The sequence below is a fragment of the Triturus cristatus genome, chromosome 11, assembly GCF_964204655.1.
Source record: "Triturus cristatus chromosome 11, aTriCri1.1, whole genome shotgun sequence".
NCBI lineage: Eukaryota > Metazoa > Chordata > Amphibia > Caudata > Salamandridae > Triturus > Triturus cristatus.
In genome coordinates this window covers 77775052-77797338 of record NC_140594.1, presented here as the reverse complement: position 1 = coordinate 77797338, position 22287 = coordinate 77775052, and the positions used below count along the sequence as shown (strand labels likewise).

Here is a 22287-nt window from a genome sequence, read left to right as displayed (position 1 = left end):
GTAATAACCTCACCGTACACTATTATATGTGATATGTTTACCGCACAGATGTCTTATGCTAACCCTTGTACAGCACTATTCTCTGTATGTTCTTATTGAAAAACAATAAAATACTTTGAAATTAAAATAAATCTTCAAAAAAAGTGTTCTGAGTCATTCCATAAGATTATCCAGTTCATGGTTTTTGCTTTTCAGTCTGTGATTTTTTTTTGTCCTGGTTTATCAATTAAAATGCAAGATTACAAGTCCCAGAATGCAAAGTAAACTCTATGACGCTTGATAACTCCCTTTTACTTAGTTCGGTTTCTGGCGACTACTAAACTGAGCACCTCCCAAATAGTAAAAGTAGGAATGTGAGATACGAAATTAGTATTGTCTGAAAGATCGATTGGCGGCGTGGGGAAATGGGCTCTTTACCCACTACTAACATGGCGGCCGCAATTGATCTGCATGTTTCTCTTCAGTCGGAAAGGGTGTGCAGTTCACGGGCGCCACAAACAAGATGGCGCTGGCTGCGACCCACAGATTACATAATTATACCTTTCGAATCGGGCTGCGTCTGCAGTTTTACGTACAGGAGCGTGAACCGTCGAGCCTTGTGAAGCGCGGGCTCCTACTGACTGCACATCCTCCAGCAATATGGCCTCCCTGGAAACGCGCACGCGCTTTAGTCTCCCTCCCTGCGGGCCAGTCGCTGTGCATTCTGGGAGGGGGAAAATCCAGCAGAATCCAAGATGGCGGCCAGCAGGAGGCTGATGAAGGTAAAATACCCCATTCTTACATTCTTGGGAGCAGGTTATAACCGGAGGGGATGAAAGTGGCGCTGAGGCGGGTGGAGCAGTTTGATGGGTTTCTTTACCCTTCGCTGAGCCGCGAAAAGCCGTGGCTCGGCATGCTCAGCGTATCGGAGGTCCTGCCGGCAGCTAGGCCTCTAAAGCCGCGTCCTCCGTTTCCCACGCGCCGTTGTGAGCAGGCCTGTGATGCTAGGGGCGTGTGGGAAGAGTCTTCCCGCTTTACTCGGGGAACAAGTGGGGGTGAAGGTAGTCGAAGAGGCACGCGGGAAAGTCCGTGTCCTCGCCCCGTCAGTTGGCCGTTAAAAACAATGCACTGAGAGGAAAGTGAGTGTATCGTCTTTGACGGTGCGCTCTGCTCTCTTGGTTTATTTTACAACGCCCGCTCCTCGTGATAAGGCGGAAGAGCCGGCAGCACAGACCGGTGTCCCTGTTCGCCCGCAGCTGGGATTAGCTATAATCTATCCTGTGATCATCGGACATGCTGCCGAGCCCTGTTTAGTGCGAATACTTCCTTTGTTTACTGGTGCACGCTTATTTCCTACATGTACATATTCCTCTTGAAACATCCCCCAACTACAAAGTAATACAAATGGCAAATAACGATCAACTCGTGCGTTTCAGACGTGTGCGTGAATCTTACCTTCTGCTTTCACAACTTGTAAGATATCTGGGCCTTCTGTTTGTGGGAATACTATCGCATTGTCTTTATAAAAAGTTGCCCTAAGTCTAGTGCCTTAACCCCCTTCTATGTGGTCGCATTCAATTCCCCCAGAGTGTTATCTACGTTTCATTCCTATAAACACGTGGAACATGGCGGCAGTTTGTCTAAATGTGTATGAAGTAAATGCAGCCCTCTAGGTGACATGGCTATTTCACGTGCGTTTTTTTTTTAATTTTCTGTGTGTTTCGGTGGAAGGTTAACGCTAGCCTGCATTGCGACTTAGTTCTTGGCAACAACCCAAACTGATGGATTGTTGTGGTCCTCTATTAGTAAGGTAATGGCTTTAATAGGCGATTTTCTCTTCAAAAGAACGTAGAGCTAATTACAGACCAAAAGACACGTTTGTGTACTGTAAGGCGTATTAGGCGTAAAGCGTTGTATTATGAGCCTGGCTTCCTAATTTGAACTAAAATCTGTGTCGGGAGATATGCCTGGGTTTTGGAGACCAGAAACTAACCGAGTCATTTTTTTCCCTTTGTGACTCACCTACATCTTAATTTAAAAAAACTTTGATCTTCATTAAATATCCACTTCGGTCTTTATGGCTTGAAGGCTGTTAAAAGAGCTTAGACGGTAGACAACCAGCCGAAATGATGTATCAAATACTATTCTTGAATGGGCACCGTCTAAACATTAGTTAGTTTCTCCGTGTTGGATTTATAAAATGGATGGATATTTGAATATTGCGTCGGTAAGCCTATTGGGGGCAGATTTACAAGGAACTGACGCATCTGCATAGAAGCGTCAGTTTCCTCGAGCCAGTTCCAAATGTCCATGCACCACCATGGATGCGCTGTATTACAATACAGTGCTCCATGGTGCAAGGATTAACGGATGCGTCAAATACTGATGCATCTGTTGGCACAAGTGACGCATTGCTGGAGTTGCTCATGAAAGTGACGCAACTCCAGCAATGTGCCACAACAGATAAGTGAGTCCCATACAAAAAGCCCTGTGTCATTCCTTACGCCTGGGCTGAGCAGGCGTAGGGATTTTGACGCGGTGAAGGCGTAGAGTGATGCAGTGAAATGTAAATTTCACTGCCTCCGTTCTACATGGCTTTTTGCGTGGGAATGCCCACCCTGCATACATTATACTTGGCGCAGGTATAATATGGCGCATCTCCCTAAATGCACCATGTTGTAAATTGGCCGCATTGTTTGCGCCGCCGTTGCGTCCAAAAAAGCGACGCAATTGCAGCTCAAGGGGCTTGTAACTATGCCCCATGGTGTCCTGCATGTTTAGTTTCCCTGGCTCCGGGATTGCATTTTCCTTTTGCCAAAATGATATCCCCAAACGCTCCCAAACATGCACATTGTTCAAGCAAAAGGGTTCAAAATATTAAGACCTTGGTCTCCTTTGTACAATAATTTCTGTCTGTCTGTTTATTCATTGTCCATTAACAGCAGGCTTGGTAAGCAATCTTAGTTTCAGTACTGATGAAGATGCCTACATTTTGGGGACAAGTAAATGTAAATTGAGCCTATTTCTCTGTCGAATCTCGAAATAAGTGGTTGTAGGAAAACTGTAATCTTGGCCATTTATAACCTCTATCATGGATCACTCTATAACACATCTGACCAAGACTTTCCATTGCACAATATTCTTCTGGTCGAGACTGGGTAGCTTTTAATTGGTCAGTCTTGTCAAGATAGCAAATATCAATACTTGAGCAAATTACATTGGCTTCCTCTTCACAAGTGACACTGCAAAGGAGCCAGTGTATTTTTTTATTTTATTATAAAACGCTCTATGGTAGCCTCATTTCCAATAGTATGTTCCCTGGCACCAGTGAATAATTTGTAAATAAATGTCGGGGGCCAAGGGATTACTCAGGCCATTTCAGGTTACACTACCGACTGGAATTGCCATATGCCAGTATAAATGCTCCCTACGAATCATCACACTCCCATAAAAGTAAAATTTCCGAAAATTACAGGCCACCAAAAGCAGTAAGATTGATCTGGACACTCCATACTTAATTTTAAAATGTGCATTTGATTTTTAAACTGATATGCTCCATACAGAAATAGACATGTGGTGGACTGTCATAAGTAAGTGCCGGTGGTGAGCACCAGAGAACACCTGCACAAATTAGGCGCTGCTTGGCATCATTTGCACTCCTGTTTATTATGTCTTATAGACCATAAAAACTTGAGTTCTTAAACTGAGGCAATCCTTTCTTGCGAGTCGCAAGATCACCAAAAATTATCCAATGCTTAAATCAGTGTTTCTTTCTGCTTTTCAGTGCAGGGACACGTCTCAGGGTAGCTGTAAAGTTTTAGCTTTCGTTCATGAGGGGCACAAAAAACGCAGCAGTGAGGACTCCAGGGTGTCAAGCTGGGAAATGTCCTATGCCTTCCTAAAATGTATGGTAATGTATCATAATCTTAACTAGAAGAATAATTGACCTTTCTTAACACCTGAGGCATACTTCGTCCAGTTTTTCTTTTAAGGTGGCAGATGGCTCTTCCTTTGACCTACTTTCTGAAATGGCCAAAATGCACTAAGCTTAATTCTTCAATTCTTTACGGACGCATGGACAATCTCCTCCATATGGCTAGTAAGAAATTTCCCCTAAAATTAACTGAAAGTTCCATAGCCAACCTAATCATTGTAAATGAAAAGCAGTGCCATGGGGAATAGATTACATATGTTATAAGAGCCTCAAAAAGTGTGCTCCACAACGCCCCTGGTGGTTGTGAGTGACACTTAATTGGGCTTGATGTGAAGATGAGAGGAGGGTAGAGGTGTTCAATGGAAACAGGCGCTAAGATTGAAACAGTCCATTTAGTGTCATAACCGGTTTTACAATCGAAGGCACATCAATCATAGCATTTGTAAAGCGCTCTACTTACCCCTGAGGTTCTCAAGGCGCTGGGGGGTGGGGAATGTTGCTACTGCTCGAAAAGCCAGGTCTTGAGGAGTCTTCTGAAGGTCAGTAGATCTTGGGTCTGCCGTAGGTGGATGGGGAAGGGTGTCCCAGGTCTTGGCGGCGAGGTGGGAGAACTATCTGCCGCCGGAGGTCGCTGGTCGGATGCGGGGGACTGTGGCGAGGTCGCCGGAACGGAGCTGGCGGGTGGGGGTGTAGAAGTTGAGTCGTCTGTTGAGGTATGCTGGTCCGGTGTTGTGCCTTGTGTGCGTGGGTGAGGAGCTTGAATGTTATCCTCTTGTTGACCGGGAGCCAGTGCAGGTCTCTCAGGTGGGGTGGGATGTGGCTGCGGCGAGGGGTGTTGACAATCCGGCACGCAGAGGCGTTCTGGATGCGTTGAAGCAGTTTCAGGAGTTTGGCCGAGGCTCCTGCGTAGAGGGCGTTTCCGTAGTCCAGCCTGCTGCTGACAAGGGCCTGGGTGACTGTTCTTCTCGTTTCGGTTGGGATCAACTTGTAGATCCTGCAGAGGGTGTTGAAGCAGACAGCGTTGACCTGCTTAGTCATGTAGAGGGTGACCCCTAGGTTGCGTGCGTGGTCGGTGGGTGTCGGAGCTGTTCTCAGTGCGTCGGCCACCAGAAGTCGTCCCAGGCCGAGGGGGTGGATCTGAGGATGAGGACCTCCGTCTTGTCAGAGTTCAGCTTCAGTCGGCTGTTCCTCATCCATTCGGTGACGGCCTTCATTCCTTCGTGGAGGTTGCATTTGGCCGTGTGGGGGTCCTTGGTGAGGGAGAGAATCCGCTGGGTGTCGTCGGCATAAGAGATGTTGAAGTCGGGCGACGTGGGCGAGCGGTGCGATGTAGATGTTAAACAGCGTTGGGCTGAGGGATGAGCCCTGGGGCATGCCGCAGATGATCTCGGTGGCTTCGGAGCGGATGGGGGGGAGGCGGACGCTCTGTGTTCTGCCGGAGAGGGAGGAGGTGGTCCAGTCCAGGGCCTTCTATTGGATCCCGGCATCGTGGAGGCCTGTGCGTAGTGTGCGGTGGCAGACCGTGTCGAAGGCAGCTGACAGGTCCAGGAGGATGAGGGCCGCGGTTTCTCCGTTGGTCAGCAGGGTCCTGATGTCATCGGTGGTGGCGATGAGGGCAGTTTCGATGCTGTGGTTGCTGCGGAACTGGGACGGGTCCAGGTTCCTGTTCTCCTCGAAGTAGCGGGTCAGTTGTTTGTTGACAGTCTTCTCGATGACCTTTGCCGGGAACGGTAGCAGGGAGATGGACGGGAAGTTCTTGGGGTCCGCCTTGGGTTTCTTGAGTAAGGCGTTGATCTCGGCGTGCTTCCAGCTCTCCGGGAAGGTTGCTGTCTCGAAGGACATGTTGATGGCTTTCAGTAGTCCTTGAGGCATTCCGGAACCCTTATTGATGGCGATTGGTGCTGATAAGCTATTGGGCAAGGGGCAAGCATTTCTATTGAATGGCGTCTAAATATTACTTTTTCCCACAATGGGGCGTTAGTAAGGACTGTCCAAGAGTGGTCACGTGGGTGGTTCAGAAGGAGACAGTCACATTTTTGATATTCTCTAGCTTAGTAGATTCTTGGGATCTCGAAAGACTGATTTCCCATTGATGAAAAAAGACTAAACAGACTAGTAACGATCCCTCTGGTCATGCAGTTGGATTCAAAGGATAGTCTTGAGTCCTAAACGTGTGGAAGAAAATGGATGCACTTTTATTTACATGGGGAATAAAGTGAGTGTAGCATGAACAAGAATACTGCAGTTCTGAAATATTGCCGACTAAATTAACATTAATACATTGAGCAAAGGGGCCTCAAATGGGCGCTCTTATTAGATTTAGGAATATTGACATCGAGGCTTATAAATTGTGCTGGCTTCTTTGTTGCTATCTTCTTAAAATTACCAATACACCACATTTCTTGACCTTGGCGTCACATGCCAACATTGAAGGTTTAGAGTTATTTTTGATTAAAGCATGGTTCAAAGAATTCTCCTTTGCCTATTTCAGTCTCAAAGAGCATTCTTGATATAAGGTGGTAAACATTACAACTTCGATTTAAACTGCATTGCCACTGTGATGGCTTTGTTTGTGATTTTATCCTCAGTGCGTGTGAACCACTGCGTCCTGTATGAAATCTGCCATGAAAGATTAACTATTCATAGATTTTGAGTTGGTAATCTGTTCTCTCTTCCATTAGAGACTTTCAAGTGGTCTTGGCTGAGCTAGCATTGCACATCTTTAAAGCACTTTGTATACAATGCTGTGATTGGTCACAACTATGGCATTCCTTACACAATTCATTTTATAAGAACTTCATCTGAAAAATGATCAAAAGTATTTATTTTGAGTTGCAGGATCCATCAGTTTGCTTCAGTAAGGAAATCCTATTACATGTTTCCAAAGCAGCTTACACATCTGGGACATTTTTTTTTTTTCCACAAGCAAAACATTTGGTTAAATGTTTTTGCAGTCTTTGCAGCTGTAGTTTCCAGCTTCTCCTGATAGAAATGTTGACAGTAAATCTCAATTTAGTGACAAATGTGCACATATTTTATGTTTCCTTAGATAGGATTAGGAGCTTCAGTGAGATTTTTTTTTATTTTTTTAATCTGCCTTCCAAAGGAAGAAGGGGGCAGTCATTGATTACCTGTTTTGATCAGGGCTGCTCTCCACAGTAGGCCTAATCAAGACCCAACAAGATGTCAGGCAGATGTTCTATATCTTATTGCTAGGGAAAAAACATATTTAGGAAATACATGGTCCGAGTTCGAGAAAACAGCCACAGTTGTGGTTGTAAAAGTTTTTATTTTTTTGAATAATTGTTCCCATCACACAACTTTGAAATGAACATTGAAGCCAGAATACCATAGAACAAGCCATCTTCTCTGGGCGTTCTGGTACAGTAAAAAGAGGGCGGTCTTTTGGTTTAAAGATAAACCTATACGTACTATCACAGGCACTCCGTGGAGTGAAAAGATGACAAGAGAAAAAATCCAGACAAGTTCTTCATATCTTTTGGGCCCCAATTTTGTGAAAACATACCAGCACATAGCGATAAAACAGAACGTGAAACTTCATAAAGTAACAGCATAAGAGTACGCCTTGGCAAATAGTGATATTAATGACCACCCAGTTGTACAGACCATATGTTTTACAGGTTGAAACCAAATTCTCAGCAGAATTTTACTGGGTTAAGTCAACACATGCACTGAGAGGGAAAGATCCATCTCCCCTGTACAAATGGAGTTAAGGATAGGCTTGTTGAGAGTGCAGTATCCCATTATCTTGTAATTCCTTATCAAATTCAAATTTACTTTATTCGGTATCCAACAATACCATAAAAGTGCAAAACAGTTATTTAAAAACACAGTCGATAAAACGCTCTACATTTGTTTAAATTATTAATAAAATTATGTACAGGTATCGGTGCAAGACAACGTAAAAATACTACTAGGTCAGACTAACAATTATTCTAAATGAAGCTCCACGTCACAGTAAAAAACGAGGATATGGGTTCCTGGACCGAAACAACGAGTCCAACCTAAGGGGGGGGGGGGGTGGATTAACCCCCGATCACACTTTTTTTTTTTTTTATGTAAAACAGCGTGCAGAACCACCCAAATACCGGAAGAGGAATTACATAACCCAATTCAGCAGCCAAAATCTATTGTATTTCTTAATCTCGCGGCCATCCTTAAAAAATTCACAGTGCAGTAAAGTGTAAGAGCCTCCTTGGACAGTTTTAAAAAATAACAACGCCGCCCTTACGTGTTTGAACCTCAAGGACTTTAAAATACTCTTTAAAAACAGCCTCCTAGGGTGAGCATAAAAAGGGCACAATAAAACAAAATGAAGGGTGTCCTGCGGAGACTTATAGTCGCAGCCGCATGGACCCCGCAATTCGATTGACGTAAAAACCCTGATGGGCTCCCCAATGTTTGGTGGAGTAGGTTCATCCTAAATGTTGTCATCAGGATCTGTCATGGGCATTATAAAGGTACCCCAGGTATGGTTTCAAGCCTGGGCTAGATTTTGTGAGTAAGTGGGCTCTCACAGTAGGTTTAACCATCTCAGTGTCTTCTCTGGCAGATGCCCTCTGGTTTAAAAATGCCAACTTGATAATAGTCTTATCCCTTGCTGCCAACAGTTCCGGTTTATTATAATAGTTGGCAAGACCCAAACCAGAAAGGGTTTCCTTTACATATTTCAGCCAATGAATATTATGCCCATGCTCCCTATTGATACAATCGGTTAAGATCTGCCTGCCCAAGGAGGCTTCTGGGTTAATCCAAATTTTTAACCAACATAATAGAGGTTTTAACTGTATCTCATCTCTGATGTAAGAGAGACCCAGCTCTCCATGAATTGAGTAGGATGGAGTGCTCTGTGGGACTCTAAGTAACCTTCGCATAAGTTTGTCTTCTTCAACTTGTATCCTTGATGGATCTGCGAATCCCCATACCTCGCTACCGTATAGCATTTTGGCCTTACAGATAGCCCTTTACAAATTCACAATTTGTTCAGGGGCCCATCGTCCCAACCTGTGTGCGAATTTCATAATTGCCCCCGAAGAGCTAGTGAGTGATGTACATTTCTCTTCTTTCAATTTGTTGAATCTGATTCCCAAGTACGAAAATGCCTGCACTTTTTCTATGGGGTGGGAGCCAATCCTAAAGGTGACTTTCCTGCCTGGTCTTTTTCCCATCTCCATGATGTAAGATTTGGAGAGGTTAGCGGACAACTGCAGTTTCTCCATGAAAATAACGAAACCATCAATTAGTTGCTGGAGGCCCCGCGCGGTGCGTGACAGAAGCACCGCGTCATCCGCGTACAATAAGACCGGTATTTCTCTATTGCCTATCCTCGGACTATCCGCCCCCAATACCCCCAGTGACTTCTTTAGGCCATTAATATATAGTGTGAATAAGAAGGGTGCCAATATACAGCCCTGTCTACCTCCCCTGGAGCAGGGAAAGGAGTCAGACATGTCACCCTCATAATTATATCTGACTCTGGCTGAGGTGTTCTGGTGTAACGTACATAAAATACTAACCAATCCTGGGTCCCCACCCATGGCCCCCAATAACTCCCACAATTTTGTACGATTAACCCGGTCAAAAGCTGCTGTCAAGTACATGAAAGCCAGGAACACTGTCTCTTTACTAGCGACAGTGTACTTTGCAACAAGGAGATAAAGATTCAGGCATTGGTCAGATGTTGAACGACCCGGCCTGAAACCATATTGGATGTCCGAGATGATGTCGTGCTCGTCCGCCCAATCCATGAGGCGGTTAAGAATTGTTCTCCCCATGACTTTCACTGAGACGTCAATGAGGGAAATTGGCCTGTAACATTGTGGGTTATCTTTATTACCCTTTTTAAAGATTGGGACAATTATCGCAGTGGACCATAAAGAGGGCATGCCTTCCTCCACTGCTGTGTTGATTACTCTTACTAGGATAGGCGCCCATAAGTCTACTTGAGAAAGCAGAAGGTCCGGGGGGATCCCATCCAGGCTTGGGGCCTTATTACGGGTCAAGCCCTCAATTCCCGTTTTTATTTCACTTAAAGAGAAAGGGGTTTTCAAAACTATTCGATTTCCTACCCCCTCGAGTGGAGGTGCTGTACTTAAGCATTCATGATTGTAAAGTCCTTTGTAATGCTCCACCCAGGCCTCTGGTAAAACATGACAGGCAATTTTAGATGTGTTCTTATCTTGGAAGAATGGATCATTGACAGTTTTCCAGAAGGCAGTCATGTTCCTCGCTTCGGCTGCTTCCCTCAGATTTTCCCATGCCTCGTTTTGCAGTGAGGTGTTTCGTTGTTTGAGAGCCTGTTTTATACCTCCCCCTGCACGACGATCTTTAATACTGCTTTTAGGTCTCTCAAGGCGCTGGAACATTGCTGGTTGAACCACCTGGGGGTGTCATCTACTTCTGAGCTGTCCTTCTATACAATGTGCAACCCCCTCAAAAGCAGTGATTAAGCCCGCCCCCACGATAGCAAGGTCTAGGCACTTCCATATCTGTTGATGTTCCTCTGTTAATAATACCTTGTAAAGTTTATCAGAGTTAATATTTGCCCATCTTAATTTCCTCCCCTAGTCCGTGGCTTTGATGGAGCCTCTAATCTGTTTACAGGGGGTATGCCTAACTTCATCAGAATCCTGTAAAATCAGGACTAGCGGATTGTGATCACTAAAGATGCTTGGTTCAACATTAAAACTCAATATCCAGCGAGTTAAGGTGGTAGGTACAAAAATAAAATCAATGATACAGCCTCTTCCGTTTCCTTTAAACGTTGGGGCAATGCCCGGGTCCCCAACTACTCTTATCAGATCCAGTGTGTGTGTTAGGGCATGGGTGCCCAGCACCTTACTTAACTCCAATCCCTCCCTAGTATGTTCCATATGTAATCCTGCTTCCCTTGGGCATAAGGCCCATTCCCCCTTGCACAGGTGGCAGTTGAAGTCACCCATCAGCACCAAGTGTGCGCTACTTGCCCCATTTAATTCTAATCCTATCAGCCTATGGTCCAGTTCTGCCAAACTGGCCAGTGTCTGTCCACCATTAATGGCATTATAGAAGTTAATAAAAATCAGTTTCCGTCCCCTGGTTATGAGTTGTATACCCTGGGAGCAAGGAGAGTCCCAGGCAAGGTCCTCCCATTTTCCCCTTATCCTCAAGTCCACATAGGTGATGAGACCTCCTTTTGCTCGTCCTGCCGGGGATCTCCGTGCAGGCATGAAGTACATTTTGTACCCTTCTATTGCAAGGTTTGAGGGATCTACCTCCCATGTTTCCTGCAGGCAGATGATGTTAAATCTCCTTATGTATTCTAGCCAGTCCTTGTTTATTAGTTTACTCGACAGACCCGCTATGTTCCAGCAGATTAAATTAAAAATTCCCGGACCTCCTAATATTGAGAAGTTAACACTTGGGTCATTATCTTGTAATTCCTCATCTATAAATATGCTACCAGGAAGTTGTGGCTCCTAAAACGTTTTATGGCAGACAATAAGTCATGCGATCTCCTTCTTGAACTCGAAGCAAGAGAGTGATATGGGAAATTGGTCTGCCAAGTAAACAACTAGCCAAGTTATTAAAAAGCAAGCTATAATCTTTTCTTCAGCGCAAGACATGTCTGATTTCAGCAAGAGTCCATGTAAGCATAGCTTCAAAAATATGTGCCCCTCTGAATGCCCTAAATACTGCAAGCTGCCGCTTGCACTTAAGCCAAAAAAATCTAATGTGGTTAAGACTTAGCTTAATTTCCCCTAAATGGCTATTGGTACGGGAGGCTGCAGAATGATCTAATTTTCAGACTTTGTAGATCAGCTCTAGAATCTTCTGTTTACTCTTTGTATATGTGAAAAAAATGCTCCTACTGTGTAAATTCTGGATTCACCGTATATTTATAAATTTGATTTTACGAACCAGCTGTGGAGTGGTGCCAAAAGCCCTTCATGACACTGGCCAAGTGTACCTTAGGAAGAAATTTGAATTGTATATACCAAGGAGAGTTCTTTGGTCATCCGCATCCAAAACTGTGGTAATTCCCAAGAATAACAAAGCATCCTGGGGTGGGAGATGCTTTGACTCTTCAACTTGTAAATTATGGAACAAGCTGCCATGGCATCTTAAAATGTATGCTAACCTCACCTGTTTCAGGAAACTACTCAAAACCTGGCTTTTCTCATCCACCCGCCCTATTAATTTACTGTTTAATTCACTGTTTAATTCTTGTAGCCGCTAGCGCCAAGGCGGCTTTGGGCATTTGCACGCTCTATAGCTGATATCAATGAAAATAAGCGGTACAGGTATAAAACCTTTTATTTATAGAGCAGACAGGTTGCTGAGTAATCAATTGGGGTTGCAAGCTGTTTTAAACGGGCAAAACACAAAAGGTAAGGGCATTCACACCAGTTCCATCCACCACCAATTGAAGCTTGAACACAGTCTCACATGGCAGTGTTACGGGGATATTTTTCTCTGTACTGAGTGCCTAGATGTAAAACCCCTGCTGCATTTCATTTTTTGGGGGGGGGGGCGGCAAACACTTCTGATGCTCCAATGTGATGGTGTCTTGACTGCGAGCCACTGGAGATGGTGAGCTTGTCTGCACAATTCAGCACATATTGAATTCTTTCTACATAAAATGCCTGTTTTTACTGGATTAGCAGTATGTAATCCTTTGCTGGGCATAATACATTTTTTATTCCTTCCGACTGAGAGCTCAAAGCGATTAATGATTTTATTTACTTTTACATTAACTGTGGCTCTGAATACCATGGATTATCTTTCTATATTGAAGTTAGCCTGGTTTCAGTGGTACCTACCTGTGAATGGCAGTGTTAAACCATGGATAAAGGCTTTTTATGAATCTTGTCAGTTTCTAAGCATATGTGCTCTATAGACCATAAGACAGATGTGTGAACATTCAGTTGTTCATGTGCGCTTTGCTTGTTTAAATGCTAAGACTACGTATGTGTGCCTGTGCTTAAACAGTTATGGGAGAGGTAAGGCCAAAGGCACCCGTAGAATGAATCATCCATTACGGCCTAAGGTTTGTTTTTGACTACAAGTGTTGATAGGTCCCACCACCAGTAGATATGAAAGTTCCACTTGCACAGACATTTAAAAAAGTCAAGTTCAACCACTAAGTGATACCCCAATAGATGGTAAGTTGTTAACAGTAGAATGGAATTGCGCCTCAACCAGCCACTAATGTCTCACATAAAGCAGGAGCTTTGAACTAGCATTTTTTAAAGCTAAATCTTTTTTCCAGTTCATTTAGGCAGGGCTAGAGAGAGGTGTGTACAAATGTTGAAGTTGCAGTGATTGCACAAGGACGGTCTTTCAGTCAGAATTCAGTTTGACACATGTCTTATTGCCTGAGTGAAGCAGACCATACATCTCAAGCGCTTCCTCAGCCATAGATGAGGCATTTAAGAAAAGACCCTGCTGCGACCATAGTTGTTGTGCACAGTTAGTGTCCGCTCTAACCTCTACTCTCCCTAGCATTACTGAGCAAAAGGTGCTCATTTCACAATGCAGAGGTTTTGTTGGTCCAGAATACAACATGAATGACATGGTTGCTTAATGTTAACTGAATCACATCCTAGAGTGTTAGTGATTATATATATTTTTTTTCTGGGCAGTTTTTTCAACATTGCTCATTCGTGAAAAGTTGTGCGCCGCTGCTGCCGCCCCCAAGGCATTGCTTACAGATGACTTTATGTACATTTGATGTTAAGTAAGTCAAAGGCCCTTTAAAATTGCATTACTTTGTAAGTGTGAAGGAATACAAATATAGATAAATACAAGAATGGCTGAAGTAACTACGGTGAAACTCAGAAATGCGGGAGCTTGTTTGTATAAAACACATCGCTGAGCATAGCAACTGCATGCAACCCTCCTGTGATCTGCTGCTTGACATCTAGATCAGGTGTGGGCGAGTGAATGCGAAATTGGCTTTGCTCTGCTGGCTTGCTTTGTGTCCTGATCTGTTGTCCGATCTTATTCTCTCCCTCAAAGGATGGTGTTTGGGTGCGTTCGGGCACCAGTTTCTGTTTATTTAAGAAAGCAGAGGAAACTGAAAGTCAACAAAACATGCGCAGCACAAATGTCAACAGCAAGTGTCTTTTTAAGTGACCTCACAGCCAGTTTCCATTTTATGAGTTACTTCTTAGAATTGATTTTTTTTTACTTGGACAAGATGAGATAAAACCGACAACACCAGCAAGGACAAATAGAGCGGTAGACAAAGTGACCTTTTACAAGCCATGTTATTGCTGGAGAGTTTCAGTACTTTAGAAATCTCAGTAGCCCTGTATGAACTTACAGGTGCCTTAACGTTACTACTTTATGTACTGTATCTTCCTTGCTTAGTCATGGTGATGTAGAGCCTTAAATAACTCGCTGTTTGCACATCAAGACCTAGTTCGAGAGACCTGTATGCAACGATGAGTGCCATCAGACACATCTGAATTTAAAAATCCAAATTTTGCTTTCTAAATGTCCCTCTCTGAATTATTTCCAGTTGGGCTTGCTAACCAGCCCACTAAAATTCAGTCATACTTTTAAAACATTATAAAAAAAGAATATATGAAGAATTGCAAATGAAGCAGTAATTTTAAAGCCAATTAATATGCACTGCTAACAGTTTCTTATAAGGGACATACAAAAAACTTGGCCACAGTTGTGACTCTTTAAATTGCCAGCCCAAAAAACTCCTACAATGCTAGCCACCCCATATTGACACCTCAGACACCCCCCTCCACCTATCTGGCTTTGATTTGAGTACTTGCACATTTGTAGCTCTCCCCCCCCCCCCCCCCCCCCCCCCCCCCCCTGCATTTTTAATTAAGCAAGATCACTCAGTGCTGCCCGGTCTACCAAAGAAGTACCCATCCTGTCCGTTTAGGTAGAAATTCACCCCCACCCCCCTTCACCAGTAAATGAGTCCTTTTTTTGCTATTTGGGGTAGTTGGAGGTTAGGGCTCCATAACTTTTATTCCACAAAAGATATCCAAGCCAAATTTACATCTTGTTTTCCCCAATACCATGGGGATTCTAAAGATACTTGGGGTTTGTTGGTTCCCACCTGGAGGGAACCGAGAAAAATAGGCAAAATAGTAACATTTTGAGTTTTATAAGAAAGTGTCTCCCCCCCCCACCCCCCTAAACATGGCATCACCGAACGGTGTGCTGTGCTAAAGCCACCATCTTCTCAGTTTTAGGGAACATGCAGAGCTGAATAAAAAAAAAATCGAATTTTGTACCACAGTTTTGGCCTTTTTTCAAAGAGAGCTCATTATTCCTATTTATGTGCTATCAATCTACTTTTAGTTTGTGGTGGATACCACTGTGAACCCTATGTGTGATCCAGGAAAGCTATAGATTTCTAAAAAACGTAGACCCAATTCTGAATGGGCTCATATGTGTACAGGGGTATGGAATTTAATAAAATATCTACTTGTTCATGGGGCGTTTTGCTTCATAAATCCACTTTTCCTGTAACAAAATCCACTTGCCCCTTTGGTGCCATGTAGTGCAGCGACAAATTATGGCAGCAATCTAATTATATAAGAGCTCTGATATAGCCTCTCTGATTATGCCATAGTAGTGTTTGAATGGTTGCAATCCCCTTATGTTGCCACGTTTCTGCAAATCTACTTACTGGGGCTGAAGGAAGTGGTACGCAATAGTTCAAGGGGTTAGAATGCCCATTTGAGTCTGTGCAAACCTACTAACTTGCATGTTTTAAGGGGTTTCAACAACTCTTCTCTAATCTATTCCCATACTGAGAACGGTTGGAAATAAACTCCGGACAGTGGCAGAACTAAACCTTCTTCCAGGGCTGGGAAAAAAGTGGTTGGAGGGAAAGTGAAGTTGAAAACATTCAGATTTTCACATGAGCAAATCTACACCTGCATTTTTGCTCATGCTAAAATGCAGTTCACAAATATTTTCTGGGAGTACTACTACTTGGCCCACATTGTGTAGAGAAAAGTCGCGCCTAAACATGCAAGAGTATTCCTAGAGAAAGCCAACAATGGAAAATTGGACGATTGTTTCTTAGACGGTCCCGTAGAGGTTGATGGATTTTACTCAGGAAAAACACACATTTGCGTTGCGCATGATCTGCAGCAAATATGTTGGTGGTGACACGTGGTGGCTTCACAGATGGGCTGGAGGGGGATGGCAAGGAAGAGATGCCGCGTCGTCCCCTTTAAAAAAAAAAATATAATAATAATTTAAAAGAAGGAATCCCCAAGCCCCCCCCCCCCCCCCCCCCCCGCTGACATGTAGCCCTCCTCAGTGTTGGCCACTACCAGACTCCCGCATTAGGGAGGGATTTGGCTGATGGCTGCACCAAAAAGGTTAAAGTAACGGGTGCTTTCATTTTAATTTGTAGTTGCATGCAAAAAATTACCGAAACAGTCGGCTCAGGTAAAAAAAAAAGTTAACTTGTGATGCCGCTTGTGTTAAAAAAATTTACCTGAATAATGAATTAAGAGTTAACATTTCTCCCTGGAATTACGTGATAGGGCATAGTGCTGTAATCTTGATAATTTCAACTTTCATTATGCAAAATTACACTACGCCTACTCACAAAACATATGTGCGCATGCGTGATGAAGCATGCCCACATATTTTATTGGGCGGCAGCAACTTTTTGTTTTGGCCAATGCAGGCCAAAAGTTTGGTACACACTATTGATATTTGAATTCTGTTTTGCCACCCAATACTTGGTTACTTTTCACTACTTGCTGTGGCGAGTCAGATTTTATCAAGGCAAGCTATCTTTAGGGCCTACTTGCCTCTTCTGATGAGCTGACAAAGATCAGCTGTGTTGTACACTCACAAAGGGAAGGAGCGCTAAAGATGCCCTTAAATCTTGTTTTTATCTTGTCACATTTATTCTGTGTTCTGAGACGGAGATCAAAAGACAATGTTACATCTGCAATTAGTTTTCAAACTTTGAGGGCTTTGTAAACTCTCTCTCAAACATGCTATACAAAAAAAGTGAAATGAAAAACTGTAGGATTTTGTTTTATTCTAACCTACATCATTTAAATAGCTAAAAAGTGAACTGTACAAACATTTCAAAATGCATTTCCGTACTTATGAAAGCACTTTGTAATTCTGTGTTGAAAAAAATATTTCAATAGGATGAAAACAAATCGGAACATTTTACTAGGTGATGTGCATATAAATGTTTGCTGAAGCCCAATTTCCACAGATTGTTTATACACTACTTAGCTGTATATTTAAAACTTTGTGTTAATTAGAATGTTTTTGGCCATGGAAAATATGCTGTCTGTAAATGACAGTGCACTACCACATCCTGCTTTAGCAATATATTAAAAGGGAGTTTTTAAAATGAACTGAGAAACCTCCCTGCCCCTTCCCTGATGTCAATGCTGTTAGTGAGCTAAGAGGCAAGTCAGGGGTCATGTGAACCCTATATGTGGGCTAGATTCTTCTTATGCATGGAGCAAACGTTTAGTTTATTAAATCAAGCAAAATAGTTTTTTTTTGTGCATTAACAATGCTGAACTCTCATATTGAAAGCTTCTCATATGTGGTAAGGAAGAACAAGCATTGGCATAGCCAATAGGTCTCGCCTTTGGGACCTTATAAGTGTTTAGCCATGCAACAGTTAATGTTGTTGCAGTAAGGATATTGTGCTGCATAACTAAATACTTATAAGGTCCCAAAGGCGAGACCTATTGGCTATGCCAATGCTTGTTTAACATTGGCCAGGGGTGCACATTGTATGTGGCCATATAATTGTAATACTTTTGATGGTAGTCATGAAATTCAAAAAACAAACTTTAGCTTCTGGAAGTCACTGTAGTGAGGCAAACTTTTTAGGTTCTGTACTATTTGCATGTTTTGAAAGCCCAAGATGTCTAAACTCACCACGTTATGATTGGAACCATCAGGTCGACACTTACTAGAATTTAACTAACGACGTGTCCATAAGATTACACAGCTTTTAGTTATAAAATACCATTCTTTGGATGACATGAGTTAAGTGTTTCTAAATCTTTAAACACACTTTCCACTAGTAATTGTTGATTTCAAGCCAACCAAAAATACTCTAGAATGTCACATGTATGTGCTGTGTTTGTGTACAGATCTTAAAAGCCTTGCACATGCAATAATGGGGGCACCCACTGTGGGCAATTGTAAATGGAAATATGCATTCTTTTAGGAATGTATCTAGCAGATGTAGCTCTGCCAAGAATGGGATTCATATGTTATTAGGACCGCCATCCGTTTTGTAGGCCATTAGAGAAGGCTAATATTGGTAACACTGTTCATTCAGACAAACAATAATAAAAGTTATGGGCTCGCTTATTGGGTGAAAATAAAATGTTCTATTTAATGTACATAAAAGAAAAACCAGTATAAGTGTAGAGAATGAAACTTCAGTTTAGCAAGACAGAGGTCACAGTCCAGATAAGAGCTCTGACTGAGCTCCTGTACTGCATAAATGGAAGGAGCAACATAGACAAGCTAGTTTCACTAATTGGAGCATCAGCCCAACTTGAAAGGTGTTCCCCAGAAAACGAGTGTGAGATTTAATTTCTCACCAACCAACAAGACAGCTAAAGAAATTGATTTAAGGTCCAAACCAGGTTTGTGATTCGATGATATCTAAATTGTGAAAATAAGACAGAATGAAGAAAATGCATAAGGGAAAAATGGAAATGGAAATCGTAAATAAGGTTTGAATTAAAAATATAAAAAATGTCGAAAGCCAACAATCAGAATGGTCAGGTAAAAAAGTAGCCATTAGAAGGCAGCAGTGCTCCAAGTGGATTCACTGGTGAGCATCAGCCCTCCCAGAGGCTGGCGGGGTAGGATAAAGTCAACAGTTGGATTGATGCGCAATGTTCCTCTCTGGATAATGTTGGAGGATTTTTCCAGTGTGTTTTTCTAAAAGACATTTTAAGGTGGATCGATGCAGACTCATCGTGGTGAACCCAATCCACATTGAAGGCGTTCCAAAAGCTCCCCACAATTAACACATCCGCAGCCTTCATATGAGATCGCTGGTCAACTGAGAAACCTCAAACTGGTCAGCAGCTCCCTCTGTTAAACCCATGCTCTCTTTCAGGTGCGGGGGATCATTGGACATGTTTAGGACACAATCCAGAACATTTCCTCTTCACTCCCTATGTGTTACCAATTTAAGTCATCTTTAGGCTTATATTTATCCAATCCCCTTGACCTCCTGTTTTCAACAGCAATTAGTGATAAGACGTTCCCTGGCGATGGGAACCATGAGCGTTAAGTAAGGTCCACGGCCATCTGCACATTCAGGATTACCAATCAAGCACCAGTGGCAATGAACTTCACAAGGAAATGCATATGGTGGACAAACACAAACTTCACAAGGAAATGTATATAGTGGACAAACATAGGGTACTTTACTATACTACCCGCTGCCTCCTCCCCAAGTTCATGCATGTGTCAGAGTGCGATTACTTTGCTCCACAGCACAGGCACCACCGCAGTGAGTGGGTTAAGCTGCCTCTGTAATCTCTGTACTTTTGCATGCATTGTCTTTTAATTTCCTTTGGAACATATTAGAAAATATGCTTCCAAATTATGTACACCTAGTAGAAATTTTATTTATAGAGATGGAATTTTGTAAAATTAGGCATTTTTCATTTTAAGATACCAAAAATGGTTCAATTCACAAAAGGACCAACTCACATAGCGTTGTGCACATAACATCGCTGCCAAGTGGCACAATGACGTGTGACACCCTCAGCTAGTGCTGATTTTTAAGCCAATTATATTTTGCAAGCTCGAAGTTTATAGCCCATAGGTATAAAGTAAAAAATCCAACTCCATGTTCCATAATGCACAGTGCTGTTGGCCAAAAATCCAGGACACACTAACGGTGTGACACAAACACAGGACCTCTCTGCAACCGCAGCACCTAAGTATAACCTAAGGGCAGAAAATGAAATATTTTGAAATTGTAAATTCTAAATCACGATTCAAACAATCCAGAATGGTGAACTTTTATATTCACAAAGTACCATTCTGAATATGAAATTCTACAGTATGACTGTATAGCCACAATTACTAGCTAATAGATGAGGGCTGGGTTTTGGGCATTTTAGAAGGCTACACTTCAAAGGTTGGTAAGAAAACTCACATAGATGTGTTTGTGGGTAGTCACACAGATCTTACTGATTGTTTCCCACCTTAGAAACTTCCTGTCAAAAGAAAATAATTCCCGTGGGCATATGCAATGAGTTTCTGTCCAGCAAACACATATGTTCCCTGTGAGAGAAACAAACCAAAAAAAAATACATGTGCAAAGGTGCATTTGCGTTACATTTTCAAATGCAAATTTTTACACCTAGTGGCAATTTTCCAGGATTAAAATTATGCTCCGCAATACTACAGAAAGCCTGTGGCAGTCATAAATTTCAGGACACGCTTTGGGGTGCTTTTGTGAAGCCATAAAAAATTAGAAAGTTAGAAATTTGCTTGAAAAGTGGAAGCAGTTTTCAAATGTTTCTATGCCTTTCCGTATTCGGACCCACAGTTGCGCATTTACATTTTCAAAGAGCGTTTTTCCCCCGCCAAATTTATATTCGTGTGGGAAATATGCTTTTTGAATGGAGTTCCGAATTCCCAATAGTTATTACAGTTTATCATTCCAACGGCAAAGTTGCCCTCTGTATTTGTTTTGGTAGTATAAACTCCTGCTAAAACATACCATTTCAGATATTTTTTCGTTGTGTGAGCTACAGAATGTGTTTAGCAGCTAAAGCTCAGAAAATACAGATTTTTGCAGAGATTATTTGCAAAATTATTACAAAGATGAACTGGAAGTTAGTTTTGGGTATTCATTTATTTGCCTTCAGCAAAAATTTACCTCGGGTTTTTTGCAAATTTTAAAAAGCTAGCTTTGCCAGTGTTATGTAGCTGGGAACAATTAGGACACATTTTTTAGATGGGAATAATAAAATGCCAATTTTCACATTTCTCTTACAATATGTATCTTATTGCCAGCAAATTATTTTACTTGGGGAGTTGAACAATGTTTGTATCTCAGTATGCAATGAGTCGTTCCCCTGACCCTGAACATAAACTGTACTATAAGGGTATTGTGCAATAGAAGCAGTTATTTATGGCCGCCAAAAATGAAAAGGAAGCAATCCATATGACAGAGAGCTCGCACTTTCATAAACCTATTAGCATTGATCGTGGTCTGTCCTAAATGATTATTTTAAGAATACCATTTCGGCACCAATGACACGCGAAGAGGTATTTGCAGCATAACAGAGAACAGCGTAATACAGCCAGTCCAAGTGGTGCTTCTAAACATTAGGCATGCTTGTGTTCTTGAGGAGCGCGGGCCAATAGCGCTCTCTGCTGGACTGAAAAGGTAAAGCGATCGAATAGAAAGGGAATGCAAGTTAGTTCTTTAGTGAGGATGTGTGAAGTAAAAAAAAAAAAAAAAAGCGAAAAGCATTACCCGTGACGGAGAAAAGACAGATTGTGGCTGCGCGTGTTGACGCGCACATGCACGCAAGCTTGAGGCCAGTGGCCGGCAGCACTTTGAAAATCCCCTTACTAAAAGTCGAGCAACAGCGCATGCGCTGTTCAAGGCCCGACCTAAAAAGGTGGTTCTGTACTATAAAATATTTGCCTAAGATGACCCGAAACAAATTTATAGTTAAAGTACAATACAGTTAGGCTAGTAATATATGTTTATGATTTTTGAGGCCTGTCAATACTTACCAGATGAGAAATTTGTCTCTGACGTCAATCTTTTAAGTCTTCCTGAAGGACATGATCGTTCCAGGCGCTTCCCATCCATCTCAACAGTGGACACAATCCCTAGTGCTCATTTGTTGGCCTTCTTAGCAACACACTAACCAAGTGCTGCTAAACTTTGGCAATAGTTGTGTATGGGATAAGGTGGTAGTTTTATCCACCCCACCTCTAATATAATTGTACCCTCTTGTAGTTCACACTTTGCATTCTCAACTTCATAAATTGTATCTCCACTCCAAGTAGCCTTCAAAGAAAGCCTTAAAAAAACATTGCTGATTGTAAAATAATTAACAAAGCTGCCCCAAGTTCTCATAAGAAAAAACTTTACTTAGTCCTCCTATCTTTCTTACTTTTAATTCCTTTTTAGATATGTTGGCCAAGACCATGATTTTTATAAAAATTATTCCATATGTATAATATATTTACTTAAATGGTCTTCACCGGCTGGCCTATCGTCATTCATATTTTACTTCTGCCCAGCACATCATGGGGCAGTCAGCCCACTTTAACCATTGGCATTCTACCCTTTCACAAGGAGCGTATCCGCTCACAAAGTAGTAGCTTATGTG

At 42.4% G+C, this 22287-nt stretch overlaps 1 protein-coding gene across 1 annotated transcript in view; it reads left to right on the top strand.

The window, feature by feature from the left end:
• Window positions 1-706: 706 nt before the first annotated feature.
• UBE2L3 (ubiquitin conjugating enzyme E2 L3) overlaps window positions 707-22287 on the top strand; it is a 96365-nt gene continuing 74784 nt past the window's right edge. Inside the window, exon 1 of the mRNA XM_085636431.1 lies at window positions 707-761. Coding sequence (XP_085492557.1) covers window positions 735-761 — 27 coding nt within the window. The 5' untranslated portion in view covers window positions 707-734. The remainder of the gene's footprint in view (window positions 762-22287) is intronic.